At 39.5% G+C, this 15941-nt stretch overlaps 3 protein-coding genes across 8 annotated transcripts in view; 2 read left to right on the top strand and 1 right to left on the bottom strand.

Annotated features, from left to right (window-relative positions):
* Positions 1 to 2932, top strand: part of ank1b (ankyrin 1, erythrocytic b) — a 97340-nt gene extending 94408 nt beyond the window's left edge. For 4 of the 6 annotated variants that reach the window (XM_034095707.2, XM_034095709.2, XM_071204975.1 and 1 more), the window contains 2 exons: positions 312 to 406; positions 631 to 2931. In XM_034095707.2, the coding sequence (XP_033951598.1) occupies positions 312 to 380 (69 nt within the window). In that variant the 3' untranslated portion in view covers positions 381 to 406; positions 631 to 2931. Of the gene's footprint in view, positions 1 to 311; positions 407 to 630 lie in introns of all 6 variants that reach the window. The other 2 variants (XM_071204974.1, XM_071204973.1) reach the window with 2 other exon arrangements.
* A 2250-nt stretch (positions 2933 to 5182) lies between these two features.
* LOC117456219 (eukaryotic translation initiation factor 4E-binding protein 2-like) lies at positions 5183 to 9154 on the top strand. Its single transcript, XM_034096025.2, has 3 exons — positions 5183 to 5470; positions 8545 to 8733; positions 8823 to 9154. The coding sequence occupies exons 1-3, from the start codon at positions 5335 to 5337 to the stop codon at positions 8846 to 8848; spliced, it is 351 nt and encodes a 116-aa protein (XP_033951916.1). The 5' UTR covers positions 5183 to 5334; the 3' UTR covers positions 8849 to 9154.
* Positions 9155 to 11501: 2347 nt separating this feature from the next.
* On the bottom strand, positions 11502 to 13435 carry LOC117456663 (nodal homolog). The gene is made up of 3 exons (XM_034096602.1): positions 13138 to 13435; positions 12022 to 12773; positions 11502 to 11910 (listed from the first exon to the last, which is right to left on the bottom strand). Exons 1-3 carry the CDS (start codon positions 13433 to 13435, stop codon positions 11758 to 11760), a joined length of 1203 nt encoding a protein of 400 aa, XP_033952493.1. The 3' UTR covers positions 11502 to 11757.
* Between the last annotated feature and the right edge of the window lie 2506 nt (positions 13436 to 15941).

The following is a 15941-nucleotide window of genomic DNA, read 5'->3' as shown; positions in this document are numbered from 1 at the left end:
TCTCTCCACATAGCCACAAGCCAAATGTTGAAAGCAGATTTGACAACAAAGCCTCTATAATTGGTTGTCAAATCTAAGTTAAGGGTAATTTCAACTCTAAAGAAGGAAGTCATTATTGAATTAAATGTATTTAATAGTTGTGAGTGTGAGACATAACCATCATCATGTCATTGTTGCCTGTATCTTGGGACTGCAGAGAGCCACATCGGTCGGCTAACGGAGAGACAAGTTTTTTGGTTACATGTAGAGGCATCAGCAGTTAACTGGTCCGAGTCTTGTTTCCTTCCCTCCTCCCTGCCTCCTTGCTCCAGGTGGGGGTGGATGAGAGAAAGGGCGCTCAGTCAGCGCAGCGCACCATTCTGCGGAGAGTTAAACACTGAAATACAAATACTGCCCGGTCCTCCAGGTACGGGACACACAACAAGCACGAGTGCATCCCAGTGCTTGGACAGAGCCTACAGCAACATATCGGACTCAAAAGTCTCTCGCTTGCTGTTCCATTTCTGTGCAAAATTAGAATTTGGGCATAAATGATTTGGCATTCAGTTACACTTTTTGTTTTATTTTGGAAGGGCAAATTCACTTTTCCTGGGTTTTGTTTGTAAATACTGTTCGTCTCTTTTTTTCTAGGACCGGAAAGCCACTGCCAAATCATCCTCCACAAAAACACAACCAGAGCGCAGATGGAAATGAGAGGAAGGGGAGCAGAGGAAGCGTGAGACAAAGACTTAAGAAGTGCAAACTACAAAATGACAAACACAGAAACATCCTCAACGTGTGACCATGGAGCACCATGAAAGAAAAGTTCAACTTGTAGTTTTATAACATTTGTAAAGAAAAATATCAACTAGACTAAGGCATGATTCTTCTTCTTCTTCTTCTTCTTTTTTTTTACAAAAAAACATAAATGTCAGTAAAACAACCGAGAAAAAAAAACAAAACAAAAAGTGCTTCCTGTAAACTGTAATCGCATGATGACTGCTGGTGCATGCCCTTTGACCTTTTGAACTGTCATTATCTACAAACTGAAGGGGTACAAGGTACGGGGCTGGCCCACGCTGGGGCCTTTTTTAAGGACCCTATTCCCGCCAACAGGAGTTGTGTGTGTCGGCAAGTTGAGTCCAATAACACACACAAAAAAATCGATCCCTCGATGGACGGTTCCGTATACAGCTAAACTCATGCTGAGCCTACTGATGCTTCTTTCACTGTCCCCTATTATTCTCAATGTGATATATGCACTCTATGCTACGTGGACATGTGTCAGTGTGTGTGTATGTGTGCGCGTATTCTCTACCGCATGTGTTTCTTGGCTTGGAGCTGAGCCCTGCCTCATGATTGGCTCTTGAGCCCTGTGGATGTCACGGCGGAACAAGAAAAGCCGCCGTGCTCTGCTCCCCCGCCCCCCGCTCGTGAGTGTACCTGTCTGCGTGTGCTGCTAACGTCTTTTCCTTTGTGGATGAAGCTTGTGTGTTTTTTCGTTCCTTCGGTCCACCTTGGTTTTTAAAGTATTTGTCCGACTAATGTGAGGAACATTTTGCCCGTGGTGTTTTCTTTGGATTGGGGTTGGTTGCTTGATTGTATTGTGCAGCGGCTCGACGTCTCAAAGATTTCCTCCATCGTGACCTTTTTCTAACTTCTTCCGTCATTTCTCCAAGTAGCGCGCGGTATCTTGATCCTTATCAGTAGCCTCAGTCAATATGCAGTTAAAAAAAAATCACAGGCCTCTTATCAGCATTTATTAGCTCCTACATTTAACGCTGAAAACGTTGCATGTGCTCCCTCTTTATCTGTTTGAAACAGCTGTAGCACCTCACCGTCAACATGTACATTCATTCATTCATTTGAACACAGTGGTTGCATTGTAAATAAGGATTCACCTGAGGGTACAGGGATTTGTAGTTCAATGGTAGCAGGCGTAACATAGCATCTTGCTACGAGAACATGGGATTGTGACGGGCAGCGGGGACAGACAGGTAGCACTGTGATTGTCTTAGTAACACTGACCCCAGACTCGTGAACTGTGAAGACACACGCACATAATCAGAAACATGTGACACAAAATAAAACGTATTGCCTAGTCGGAGAGTGTCCGATTTTGGAGTTTGCCACAGCAATAATACTTAGCAAGAACAATGAAGATGCTAGCCAGGGTTCTGGAAATACATGATTTGGAACGGTGTAGGACTACATCTCTGAAAAAGCATTTGAGTTATTATATGCATCAGTCAGATACAGCTCTAGCATGAGAGAGATTCTTTGTTTTTCAGCACCTAACGTAGCAAAAATTAAATCAGGATATGTTACCGTACCGAACAAAATGAGTCTGCTGCCGTAACCTAGCTCCATTTTTTTTTGTTGATTAATTTCTTTATTATTTTCATACACTGACGTCACTGCAAACCGCCCATCGTCCTCTTCATCTCCAAAGCACTTCCTTTATGCAGAAACCTGACGGGGTCGTATACCATAGTAGCACATTTAATGGGACAATATTGAAGTACTGTAAATGCTACTGTAGCCTGAATGAGTGAGACGCCGATTGAATGAATGAACGAGTTCATTAGTTCTACATCACACAAATGCACGTGTTCATGCCCTGTCCGTGCACACAAGAGCATCATCTGATATAGCACATGTTTATTACATAGGCTATCACACATTTTCCACTGTTACTCCACTCAGGTTTTCCGTTCTGCTTTGTCAGAATCAAAATGTTTTCCTTTTTAAGTTCCAAGTCCTCCTTTCACAGACGAGTGAGGGGCACAAAGCGAGTGTTTCTGAGGAAGACGTTGGTGTTTTGGGCGGGATAGGGGTGTAAAGGAGGGGGCAAGAGCAGGATTGTTTGTTTGTGTGTGTGTGTGTGTGTGTGTGTGTGTGTGTGTGTGTGTGTGTGTGTGTGTGTGTGTGTGTGTGTGTGTGTGTGTGTGTGTGTGTGTGTGTGTGTGTGTGTGTGTGTGTGTGTGTGTGTGTGTGTGTGTGTGTGTGTGTGTGTGTGTGTGTGTGTGTGTGTGTGTGTGTGTGTGTGTGTGTGTGTGTGTGGTGGAGGAGAGCTCTTTGATTCAAGTAAGAAAAAAGAGGAGACGAAGCATTCAGTAGTCAGTAACCTCTTCCAACAGGAAAGTTTCATTAAATGAATGTTAAACATTATTTCCTTTATCGTCTATCAGCGCAAGAAGGGAGTTAGATTTGGGGGTGTTAAAGACAATTTAATTCATCTTGTGTTAAGGTAATAATCTTTACAATTTCGAGATTTAAACCCCAAATGGTATAATATATTTGTGTCATGTTTAGCATGTAGAGTTTTCCCTACAGTATAGTTGCTTTCTTTATTGGTGGATTTGACAGTCGTGGGACAGCATTCAATCAGTATTACAGTCCGTTGACGCTGTGGACATTTCTCTCCATTAATATGATCAGTTTTATAGTCCTTTACATTGTCGATTCTGACAAAGTAGCCACCAAGACTACAATTTAAAAATGTCTCTGGGGAAAGCTTTAAAACTTATTTTGACTTTCATGTTGGACATAAAATGTAAGAAAAAACTACTTCTAACAAGAAAACATTTTCTTTACTAGTTTATGAGAAAAGTATTAGAGAAGGGATTCTGTCTATCAGGTGTGTTACCTGTACGCTCAAATGTTAATCCATTTTGAAAATTAGAAGATATTCGATGTGGCCACCCAAAAAAGATTTATGGCTGAAGTTTATTTTAATGTAATTCTTCTGCTTCCTTCCTGAATGATAACTTAGATTTGCAATTTGAATCAAACAAGTCAGTGAGCCTTTGTACTGACATCAGTACAACTCCATCGTGTGTGTGTGTGTGTGTGTGTGTGTGTGTGTGTGTGTGTGTGTGTGTGTGTGTGTGTGTGTGTGTGTGTGTGTGTGTGTGTGTGTGTGTGTGTGTGTGTGTGTGTGTGTGTGTGTGTGTGTGGTGTGTGTGTGTGTGTGTGTGTGTGTGTGTGTGTGTGTGTGTGTGTGTGTGTGTGTGTGTGTGAGAATGTGTGACCTGAGAGGACGTGTAACCTATGGCGATGTATTTAAAAAAAGAGTATTGTAAAATTAACTGTGGCGAAAGAATAGAGGTCACCTATACTCCTTTAGAATGGATACATGACAATGTAAACGCAATATCATATTAATCTATCCTAAGGAATGCAACTGCGCACATGCGGAAAAAAATCTGTTTTTATGAAAATATGTGTATAAATATATGACAAAATATATTTAATTAGAATGCTATGCACCCTCATAGAGTTGTTATGGATGTTCTTTAAGCATTATCTAGAGTAGGCCAACGCCCACATCATGGGGAATGTAGAGGCTTCGTAGCTATGACCACTTGTTTTCTTTTCTTTTGTATTGTCCTGGAGAGAGGATAAACAAACGTGAATATGTATACAAGCCTTTCAATCAGAATCATTCTGACATATGTATAGATCATCTTACCCTGTACACCAGCTCAAACCATTTACAAGACTTAATAAACAAAGATGTGACATAAATGTGGTGTCCTGTTTTTTTGTAAAATGGGAAATTAGTGCAGCTTTTATATATATTTTTGTATTCAATAACATTCCTACATTGACTATTGGGAGTGTAAAGTGCTATAGCTTTTATGGTGTTTTCATGTGTTTTTTTTCTTTCATTAATGCTTTATTTTATGGGTCTAACATATCAAAACCATACAAAATGCTTTTTTTATTTTATTAGCAATTTGATTTATGTTATAGAACTGCTCCAAATACATATAGGTTTTTATAGTATTTCTTATTGTAGATTGTATTGGTTGTATAGATGCTTACCATATAAATTATACCATAGAAAACCGTTTTTTTAAATATTTAAAAACATTATTAATTTGTTGTGTTTTTTATAGTAGGCCTACACATAATGTGTACTTCATACAATCGTTGGGTATTTTACTGGATGGACTCTATGACTACAAATATTTTTTTAATTACATGAAAAAGGTTTTTTGCATGTAATTTTAAAACAAAATTGTATTTGTGTTCTTTATATCACTGTGAATACTTTTTTATTAAGGATTTGTTACGATTAAAGTTGTATATGTGATTGATAGAGCAGCCTGCAGAGCCGGAAGAAATAAAACAATTGTGATTGGCTGGAAACAGGGGGCGTCACAACCATGTTTCCAGCCAATCACTCCACATGTTGTTTTGAAGGAGGTTCCAAGAATGTTTTGGACCTGCTTTCACCACGTGGAGGCTCAAGGTAACTTCTCAGTTTCACTGCGTGTTGAGCACCTGAAGCAGTTAGCCCTGTCTGTGGCCTTTAAGTATTATTCAAACAGAACCGTGTTGTGAGACATGTCAGCGGCAGGCCAGCCCACCAGGAGCCAGAACATCCCGGCCGTGAGACGGGTCACCATCCACGATGCTGCCCACATGCCGCAGGACTACTCCACGACCCCCGGGGGGACTCTGTTCAGCACTACGCCAGGAGGTAACGAATAACTAGGTCTTGTTATTGGGTTTAACACAGTTTAAATACGATATGCATTAAGAGAAAGATCAGTAATGAAAGGGGGGGGGCATTTAAAGGGACACTTACATGGAAAATCTGCACGACATTTCTGAAGAATGTCACGTTGATCCTGAAACCAGCATTTCAACATGTATTTAGTTATAGGGAGATTCATTGAGAGTTACTTCCCTTTTTCACAAACGCCCTGATCACGTTCACACAAGCTGTGTTCAAAAACACTCGTTTTTTATACTATGTTCTGCAGCTGCCCTAAGGAAGTACTGTAGCATACAGTATGCATACTACGGCCCAATCCCAAACCACGCCCTACACCCTACCCCTACACACTACCCCTCCGTGACGGAGTGAACTCCGTGGAGTGACACTCGCAGCTCAATGAGGCTCCCTCCTGTCAGATGGAGGGATTAAATACAGCGGCAAGCTTTGGGACAAACTCCCCTCTCTCCGGTAGAAACAGGAAATGTCGTAGCTGTATGTGACAATGGTTTCAAATCAGCATCTTTTAGGCAACACATTACAATTAATAACTAAAATAAAACTCCAAACATCTTTAATTGTCTTTTAGTTTTAAACCTAATTTTTATAAGCTTCTTTTTGCAACAGTCTGTAAATATACCCAACTTTATAATAAAATGCACACATTTATCTTTTTCTAGACTAAACACAGGTATACGATCCTAAGTAAAAAAAAAAGAGGTTATCATGAGGTTGTTAACATCGCAGTTTATCAGCGGAATGAGCGGATGTTAGCTGGAACTACTTGTAAACAGCGTGTATCCTGACCGACACACACAGCGTTGAGACCGATCAGGTAGAGACCGGTCTCCAGTCAGCTTCGATGCAGACTCGCTGTTTGATGGCTTGATAGCCCACTCCCCCTCCACACCGCTCCACACTCGTTGGTTTGGAACAACACTTAATGTGGCGGACCCTCCGCACGAACGCGCAAACGGAGGGGTAGGGTGTAGGGGGCGGTTTGGGATTGGGCCTACGTCACAACACTTGGACTTGACCCTCTTTCTCATATCAACACCGCAAAGCATTATGGTTGAGAAATGCCAGTAAAGCATGCTGGATGCAAACTGCAAAAATAGTTACAGGATGCATTATTTTTGGCAGATACGTTTGACATGCTGCACAGTATGGGAGCAAGGGTATTGGAACGCACCAAATATTACACATTCTCACCTGGAAAGGTCATTTCCCCTCCCAAATTCTGTTATTCCGGGGATTGAACCTATGACCTTCTTATCTAATGTTTGCCTATCTGACCTATTAGCCGCCACTTACCATTTATGACCCCAACTTTAGCCAGATTTGTATTTTAAACTGCTCCAATTCACACAGTATGTTGGTTAAATGGAATATCTCTGTGTTGCCATAGATTGAAGTGAATGATTTGTAAATGTAAACATTACTCCATGGATTTATATTTGGATACACTATGGAAAAAAGGGAATAATCCTACCAGATAATAATAATATATATATTTTATTTATTTATATATATATTGTGGCATTTAAACTGTTATTTATAAAGGAAATTTTAAATATTTGATGGTTTTGGCATCTTCTGTGTTCAGTGTGAGTAGGCTGTAGCTGCTCTTACATAATCGAGTATGTTCAAATATAGCCCGTCCTCGGTCCCGTCCTATTTATAGTCTTGTTATTACAGCAGGCTGCTGTTTAGCTGCGGCAACTTGTTTACTAGAGTTTGGCTTCACCAGGACACGTGTGTGATACTATAGAGGAAGAACATGCGCTTATAATAACCTTATGTGTTTTAAAAGCAACATATTTTTCCGTGGATACATGCAAGATACTAAAAATTAACAAACTTTCACCTACTTGCCATGAAAACCTAAATTATATATATATATATATGTTTTTTGGCTCATCAACTGACTAAAAGCCAGTTTCACAAGCATCAACCCGCTGAGTTATTGGCCAATAAATGTATTCCGCATTTTTTGCTCATATATCTAATCTTGACACCTTGGGAAATCTCCTGTGACAAGAGTGCAGCAAAAAAGTGTTTTCACTCTGCTGCGGTGAGAAAGTTACACATGTTGTCCATTATAAATGATAGTGTGTTCTGCCACAGATGAGGGCAGATTTACACAGATAAGACAGAATTGGTGCAGGTACGGTTAGTGGACTGATCTCGGGGACACAAATAAATGGGTCATCGGTCATGGGCGTGCGTGTGTGTGTGTGTGTGTGTGTGTGTGTGTGTGTGTGTGTGTGTGTGTGTGTGTGTGTGTGTGTGTGTGTGTGTGTGTGTGTGTGTGTGTGTGTGTGTGTGTGTGTGTGTGTGTGTGTGTGTGTGTGTGTGTGTGTGTGTGTGTGTGTGTGTGTGTGTGTGTGTGTGTGTGTGTGTGTGTGTGTGTGCGCAGTGAACACACAACAGTCCTCTTAAAGGGGAACAAGAGGTACTGCACAATACTGTGGGATGGATGAGGGATCATACATATCTTTAATACTTTCTTTATGTTAATAATGATTGAATTATTTGTATTTATATTGTGCTATACTTGGAGGTATAAATTGTATTGTATTAGATTGAGTTAAATGCTATTTATTTTTGTATTTTATACCTAATAAACAAGTTACCAGTTTTAAATGTATGCTTCTACATCTTCTTGAATATATTTTAATAATGTTTCCACTGGTAACAAATGTTAAATGTGGAGATTAGTCGCTTAGATTCCTGTTTAAATTAATAATAATAATAATAATACATTTTATTTAGAGGCACCTTTCAAAGCACCCAAGGACACCTTACAATTCAGAAATTATTCTATATTTATTTATATTTATCTTTTTCGAACTGGTTAGAATTATTCAATGTGGATATTAGCTGCTGAATTGTATTTTATATAATTTGAAGTTAAACTAACTCAAGTGCTATTTAACTGAATGTAGACTATGAATACAGCTGCAGCACATTTTGATCTCCTGAAATTCAACATATTATAGTATCAAAATATGGACAATAATTAACGTTAGAGTCTTTTCTGCTGCTTCCTACAGGTACCAGAATCATCTATGACAGGAAGTTCCTCCTGCAGTGTCGGACGTCCCCCCTCGCCCGCACCCCCCCCAATCTGCCCGACATCCCCGGGGTCACCAGGCCGTTCAAACCCAACGACAGAAACCAGCCGGAACAGACCCCCCCCTGCAATAACTCCGACCACAGCCTGCTTACAGAGGAGAGCGCAGGTAAACAGATCTGTATATCTAAAAAAGGACATGAGCAGCCATTAACCACTTCCTTCTTCTCACTCCAATGTCTTTTCTTTCTCTTGTAGACGACCAGTTTGAAATGGATATCTGAAGAGCCTCTGCTGCAAGGATAAAAGTGATTCCCAACATTTTTATTTCTTTTTTTTATGTCCAGTGAGACAGTGACATAAGAAGCATAGTCTTACTGAGCCAGGTAATCTTCCTTCAGATTTGTTCTGAAAACGAGATGGCATTTTGTTGTTGTTGTAATGCTTAATATGTGTAAGAATGTTGTTCTCTTACGAAACAACATGCATGCATAGTTGTTTCTTTACTTTGAATACACTTGACTTTGTATGACCTGTGACATATTTGACAAGGAAGTCAAAGTCTTGTTGAAATTAAACAATCAATATTTTATGTGATTTGACTAATTTGATGACTTTGAACAGGTCTTAAAATTATTCAATGTTTCACAGATAAATTACTGAAATTATTTGTTGGTTATACGGTGTAAATCAAGAGCCAGGGACTCTGAAAGGAGAACACATTTTTAAGCACCCCCTTATGATCGTAACACTGAAGCCTATTCTAACTAAGGTTGCGGTCGGATAATCCAAAAATCAGCTCCTAACGTCTATGATTGTATGAAAAGATCTTAAAATAAATACAGATGTATTTATTAAACGTTCGTCCTTAACATCTATCACTGTGTATATCACCATTCAAACATATTTTCAAAGTTGAACAAACTCCACACAGCTCAGTGAAATGTTGACTTTATTTGATAATTTCAGTAAAAACTAACGTTCATATTTCTCTTTTTGATTATAATACTGATGAACGTTCAAAACAAAGCATTTTGGCAACTTACCACATACGCATTAAAAAGCTTAAAAAGCACCGTAACTTTCATGATATCATTTCTCGGTCATAATCGGTTGTTTCCATGAACGGCCGACTGTTGTGTGACGGCAAATGCTGCAGCTGCAAGGCATTGTGGGGCAGCATTTTCTCCTTTCCTTTCGTAAAGGGAGGTCCAGTGGTTCCTAAGCTACAGGAGGTTATAAAGGAAGTTTGAAACCTCCTTTCCTATCATCTAGAGCAGGGGTGTCAAACTCAATTTCATCGCGGGCCACATCAGCATTATGGTTGCACTCAATGGTCCAGTTGTAACTATATAAATATACATATATAATATACATAATATAATGTATTACATTATTGCCTCTGAATTGGATTATTATGGGATAGGGTAATAACTTCATAAATAACTATGTCTGAAAGCAGAAGTCCAGGGCAAATAATTGCAAGTCTCTTCAGTGTGCATGTCACAAAATGAGATGCATTGTGGGACATGTAGTGTATGGGCAACCTGCTTCTGTAAAGTGGCATGTGACCATATAATAAATATTATATTCTTTGCAAGCTCTTGCGGGGCCACATAAAATGAAGTTGCGGGCCGGATTTGGTCCCCGGGCCTTGAGTTTGACACCCCTGATCTAGTTAATTGGAACGGCACTTATCATGGCTGCCACTGAGGTACTTCCGGGTCATTTCACTCCGTTAGGAAGGTTCCTAAGCTAAATGGACTATTGGACCGCAACCTAGTACTTTTGTTAACATCCAGCAGATACAGAGCAACATTAGCATTCATTCGAGTAATGTTCCTCACCACCTGACCTGCTAAATCTAAGTCTGATATTCAGCTCTGTTTTGGTCGTTGTTACGTCACTGCACCATGTTCACCATCGCTGACTTTGTTACCTGATGGATACAGTAACTAAGTACTGTACTTAATTCCATTTGTAGGTACTTGAGTATTTCCATGTTGTGCTACTTTGTACTTCTACTCCTCTAAATGTCAGAGGTGAATTGTGTACTTTTACTCCACTACATGTATTTAATACCTTTAGTTACTTTACAGAATTTGAATGATGTGAAATATAACCAACTCTTAAATCAGACTTGAGTTACACCTGGAGTAAATTCACAAGCTACCTGCGGTATACAAAGTCATTCAAACTAGCTGCACCTTTACCAGCTTTGATAACACTTTAATGCATCAATAATTATAATAATAATAATATAAAATATGTTATTCTGAAATGTTTACTTTTGGTACTTTTAGTATATTTTGATGCTTATACTTTTGTACTTTTCTTGAGTAACATTTTGAATGCAGGACTTTTACTTGTAAGAGTATTCCTACACTCTGGTACTTATACTTTTACTAAGTACAAGATCTGAGTACTTCTCCCATCTCTGCTGTTTTAAAAGTGTATTTGTAAAACTGATTCCTGGAAACCAGTCTTTATATTTGAACACTCAAATGCCTGCTGTGCCTCATAGCATAGCAACCCTACAAAGTTAGAGGAAATTAGCCACTTTTAGGCTCTTGTAAAACCCCTTAAATAAAAACCATCACACACTTTGTTCTGATAAGAAATAATGTATTGTATTAGTGTACACGTTAAACATACACGGATCCATGTGACCCGACATCTCAATAAAGTTAAAAGCTATACAACCATTTTGACATTTGTCATTTCAATGGCATTAAACATTTCAGTCTTAAATTAAAAAAAAGAAGAGTTTGTATATAAGACCTGTACAACTACTGTTAGACTTTTCTATAGTGCTTTAGTTAATGACCATGTTTACATTATGTTTCATCTTACTGGATCAATACATTACCATAATCAACCCCTCTAAACTTGAATTCATCCATTTTCAATACAAGGTAAAACTAAGGTCCCCTGATATTTACAAAAAACTACAAATAATTTACAACTCTTGATTTTACAAATCCATGATTTAGAGCTATGTCCAGGATAAAGCTTGTCCCTTCCTTCCTGCCAGCTGCCTCTGTCCCAGTGTCAGGCTGGACTTCTGTAAAGTGCCTGTGATCCTCCGTCCACTGTGTGTCTCTGAGTGGCTCAGTATTAGTGTTGAAGACTTTTCTGGGCCTTCTGCTCGATTCTATTTCACCTTTATCCAAAAGGTTTTCAGGTATTTCGCTCAGTGGCAGCCGCACTCATCCACCACCATGTTCTCGTGATGCCTCATGACCATCTTCCCCGCCTCGTAGTACAGCATGGAGAGCGGTCCCAGGTGTGTCGGCACACAGGACAGACACGTCACCTTGTCTGGGCGGTGGAGCTTCAGAAGGCTCTGGAAAGATAAAGAGATACAATGATGGATTAGACAACATGTAGGGTATCATTGGTAAACCTCATTACTGGAAACACTATACAAAAAGAGAAGTCTTAAACTCAGTCTTACCTGCATGTACGCATGGTTGGTTGGAGTGAAGGTCTCGTCCACTGGGTTGGGGCAGCTCCCCTCACAGCGGTAGGCGTTGTACTGTTTGGGATAGACGATCCACTCGCTCCAGCCGATCTTCTCAAAGTCCACTACCATGTCCACCCTCCTGCAGAGAGGACCCTTCTCCTCCTCCTCTGTGGGCTTGCTGACAGGGGCCGATTCAGCCACTCCCTTCCTCTGGTGCTGGGTGTGCTGGTGCCTGTTGGCCCTGCGGCTCCTCGGCTTGGAACCAGAGACAGGGGTCACTCTCTCCCGGTCAAAGCTGACGTACTTGGAGTGCTCTGCTGTGCGGATGAGTGTTGGCATGCGCTGGTTGTTCAGGTTCTGCCTTGAGAAGACCACCATCATGACCCGGTCAGCAGTAAGGTATTGGACTCCCTCCTGCTCTTCCTCCTCATCTTCCTCCTGTGTGGTGTGCTCCTGCTGCAGCCAGCGACTGAGCACCCCCGTCATGTTGACCACCTTCCAGGAGGAGGGGGATACCGTGGCGCCGGGGTGAGCTTTCAGGCGGCCCAGGAACATCCTGTTCTCTGAGCAGTGCGTGCCGGAGCAGCGCCCCCTGTGTGAGTGGTAGACGTCCACTGAGGCTCGGGGAGACTCGGTGAAGGCGGACAGGCGGATGCGAAGTTCTGCCAGCTGGACGTTGTCGCTCGCAGACATGGAGGACAGGTCAAAGGTAACGGACCACCTTTTGCCATTCTGCTGGCAGCCTGAAATAAATAGGAGTTAAAAAAATGTGTTAAAATCTTCCATCACTTAAACAATAGAATGCATTTCATTACATTTGGGGCTGAAAAAACAATGTCCAATTTCTCATTCCGTATGTAAACATGTGATGATTCGACAGCTTGTATTCCTTATAAGGGAACTGCATGCTAAAACACATTCATCATTTTTTGATGAGGCAAATGATTAAATTAAGGTGAAAATAATACAGGTATTTATCAAAAGGAACTGCAGAAATAGAGTATTTCTTAAATATATGTTTTTTAAAGAACAACATAAATCCCACATGCACAATATGCCATAGAAAAACTGCACATGATATTAATCTGATTAATGATGAAAACTCACTTTTAGCGACCAGGCTGATGACAGAGTCGGAGTCCTGCATGGCAGGGTCCTCGGTCATCGTGTGGCTCAGGCTGTTGGCCAGGGTCTTGGCCCGCTCCTCGGTCAGCACGGTCCGGTAGAGCTGCATTATGTAGAATGGCAGCCTGCTGCTCTGCTTCCTCTGCAGGATGCGCTTGGAGCCGCCACTCATCCCTCGGAGCAGTCCGTCAGGGTGCATCCCGGGAAAAGGCTGTGCGCCGAGACACTCAACCAAATACACCAGAAGAAGCGCAAAAGAAAAATCCATAGGTCCCTTCATAATTCCTTAGTGTGATGTTGTCTCTTCCACAGGTAGATCCCAAATGCTCCAGATGAGATGCTGAGGCCAGGATGTATAGTCCCACCCCTTTCTCCTGACGGTCTTTGAAGAGCTGTCAATCCGGAGGGCGTGTGTGATCCAGGGGGGCGACTAATGTCGTTGTGTATCGAAACCAATTGCCTGTGTAGTTTTAAAAGTGTAAAATGGCACCACTCTGACTGTTGTTGTTTTGGGTTAAAGATCCCTTTGATAAGAAGGCATGACAATAATATCAGTTAAGTAGATTACGAGCTGTATGCGCTGTGATTAATGGGACGTAACATGGGAGTTAATCATAATGTTAAACGTAGGCCTACCATCAATATTTGACACAAGTTAATGGAGATTTCATTTTCATTTCGCATTTAAAATATTGATAAACTTTTTTATAAAGGCTTATCTGCCATATATTTTGAAAAAGTAATCATTACTTGTTGGCATAGTTAGTATGTTTACGAACGAAGTTCAATATATTTATTGGATAATTACTTTAAATATGTAGTTAATAATTAGAAACAAATACAATAACCAGACATATCCAACAAAGACGCTATTTAGAGATAAATCGAGTGCTTCTGATGATGTGTGAAATATGTTCCCTCGCCAATTTTGTGGAAATCTTATCTTATTCGTTATGATGGTTTTATTGAATTTCTTTGAATTCTTATTTGTTGTGTTTATTTTTAAACTAAAGGTTAAAATGTTTTATCTAAAGACCTAAAATAACAACAATTATCAAATCATTTATATTGATATTGAAACTGGGCAGGAGGATGTGTGATCATTCTCAACATGTAAAATGTATACATATAAAAACTAAAGATTAATAAAAAATAAGCAAAATATCACGATATGTTTTTCTATTATATTCTTAAAAAATAGATGTTATGTGTATACATGTATCTCAAATACACGGGTTTTTATACTACACATATTTTCAGATGACCTGTAATAATCCACAATTTAGGACAACTTCAAAAGAAGATGTAATACAGCAACTTTCAGGTGTATAATCTGCCATGATAAGTGACAGCAGCATCTTGAAAGGAACATTAATGTGTCGGACATAGATAATCTTTTCCCATTCATATGTCAAACTGCACACTTGAGCTCAAAGGAAAGCAGAACGTGTTGATAACAAACTACAAAACCTTGATGAGCATATTGAAAATAACCAAATAAATGCCATTAGTGCACGTCATGTTCTATGAAAGTTCTTAATTGACACGACATGAAAAAAACTTTTGTTTTACAATGTATTGCACGTTTGGAGCAAGAGTGTAACAAAAGTGCAAAACATTAGTACAAAATCAACTGTAGCATATATTCACTATAACGAAAACCAAACCTAAAACGATGTGTGTTGCTTGACGGTATGGAAAGTAACTTTATTTAATTAGGAACTGTAAATCCATTCAAGTAAAGAACAATTTCGAGTTACTTTTAAGAGGTATACTTCATCTGAATATTTCCATTCTTATGCTTCAAAAACGTCTAATCCACTATGTATTTGACAACATAGAGTCGTTTTTAGATGTACATTATTAATACATACATTATTATAATATTAGGCTTCTCATCAGAATAATAAATAGTCGAGCTGCGGGCCAATTTTATTTATTTATTATAATCTTGAGACAAATGTACTTTTAGTTACATTATATGTGTCCTTGAATAAATTGTTGAATGAACTTGTATTCTGTTGTATTGTTACTTTTACTTGAATTAACCTTTTTTTTTTTATGAGGTTAAGTCTATTACAGCTGTTATAAGACAGATCATTTGAAACATTTTAAATGTTTTATATCCCTATAATCTCGATAATTGTAGTTATGCATTTATCTGGCAAACCCTGTCCTGAATAACTGATTTTTTAGTTTAATTTATGGACACAGTTTTACCTAAATTAAAGGTACCAATACACGAATAGTTTACGTGCAATCGTTCTGTGCATAAAAGGCAAATGCTATCCAAAATGTCCACGGCTTTATCACATCATAGAGAGCACTTCAAGAGGGAATAATCGAATAACACCAGTATCAATTCACTGGTCCGAAAATGTATATTTAGCTGAGTTTAGTTGTAAGTGTCAACCTACTTCAAAGGATAGTGACTTCAGACACTTTATATCTGATCGTTGCCCATCGTTGGTCAAGGGGACTTTATGCTAAGTACAATGCTTTGATTATTTTAAAATCGTTTTTAGTGTAAACACGCTAAACCTTTCCAACACTCACATCACTGGAAGTAGTAAGCCATTGGACAAAAGGCAGCACATGAACAGCTCGCTCTCTTTCAAATGAACACATTAAACAGATTTACCTGCTAAATTATCTAAACTCTAACTGTCCAAACTTTAATTAGCCTACCAAATCTGAGGTGTGTGGAGAAAATTCCTTCGAAGTTATCGCATGTCGTTTTAGCGAAATTACCTTTATTTACTTAATTAATACTACTTGTGCTTGTT

The sequence above is a fragment of the Pseudochaenichthys georgianus genome, chromosome 12 (genome assembly GCF_902827115.2).
Source record: "Pseudochaenichthys georgianus chromosome 12, fPseGeo1.2, whole genome shotgun sequence".
NCBI classification, from domain to species: domain Eukaryota; kingdom Metazoa; phylum Chordata; class Actinopteri; order Perciformes; family Channichthyidae; genus Pseudochaenichthys; species Pseudochaenichthys georgianus.
Note: the sequence above shows the minus strand (reverse complement) of the source record. Positions and strands in the feature narration are given on the sequence as shown.

Bases quoted from the DNA above. Each gene is read 5' to 3' on its own strand.
- LOC117456219 (XM_034096025.2), top strand. From the start codon at position 5,335: ATGTCAGCGGCAGGCCAGCCCACCAGGAGCCAGAACATCCCGGCCGTG. The intron at 5,471-8,544 runs GTAACGAATAAC...TGCTTCCTACAG, and splicing joins GTTCAGCACTACGCCAGGAG to GTACCAGAATCATCTATGAC. The intron at 8,734-8,822 runs GTAAACAGATCT...TTTCTCTTGTAG, and splicing joins GCTTACAGAGGAGAGCGCAG to ACGACCAGTTTGAAATGGAT.
- LOC117456663 (XM_034096602.1), bottom strand. From the start codon at position 13,435: ATGAAGGGACCTATGGATTTTTCTTTTGCGCTTCTTCTGGTGTATTTG. The intron at 12,774-13,137 runs GTGAGTTTTCAT...TATTTATTTCAG, and splicing joins CATCAGCCTGGTCGCTAAAA to GCTGCCAGCAGAATGGCAAA. The intron at 11,911-12,021 runs GTAAGACTGAGT...TTATCTTTCCAG, and splicing joins CCAACCATGCGTACATGCAG to AGCCTTCTGAAGCTCCACCG.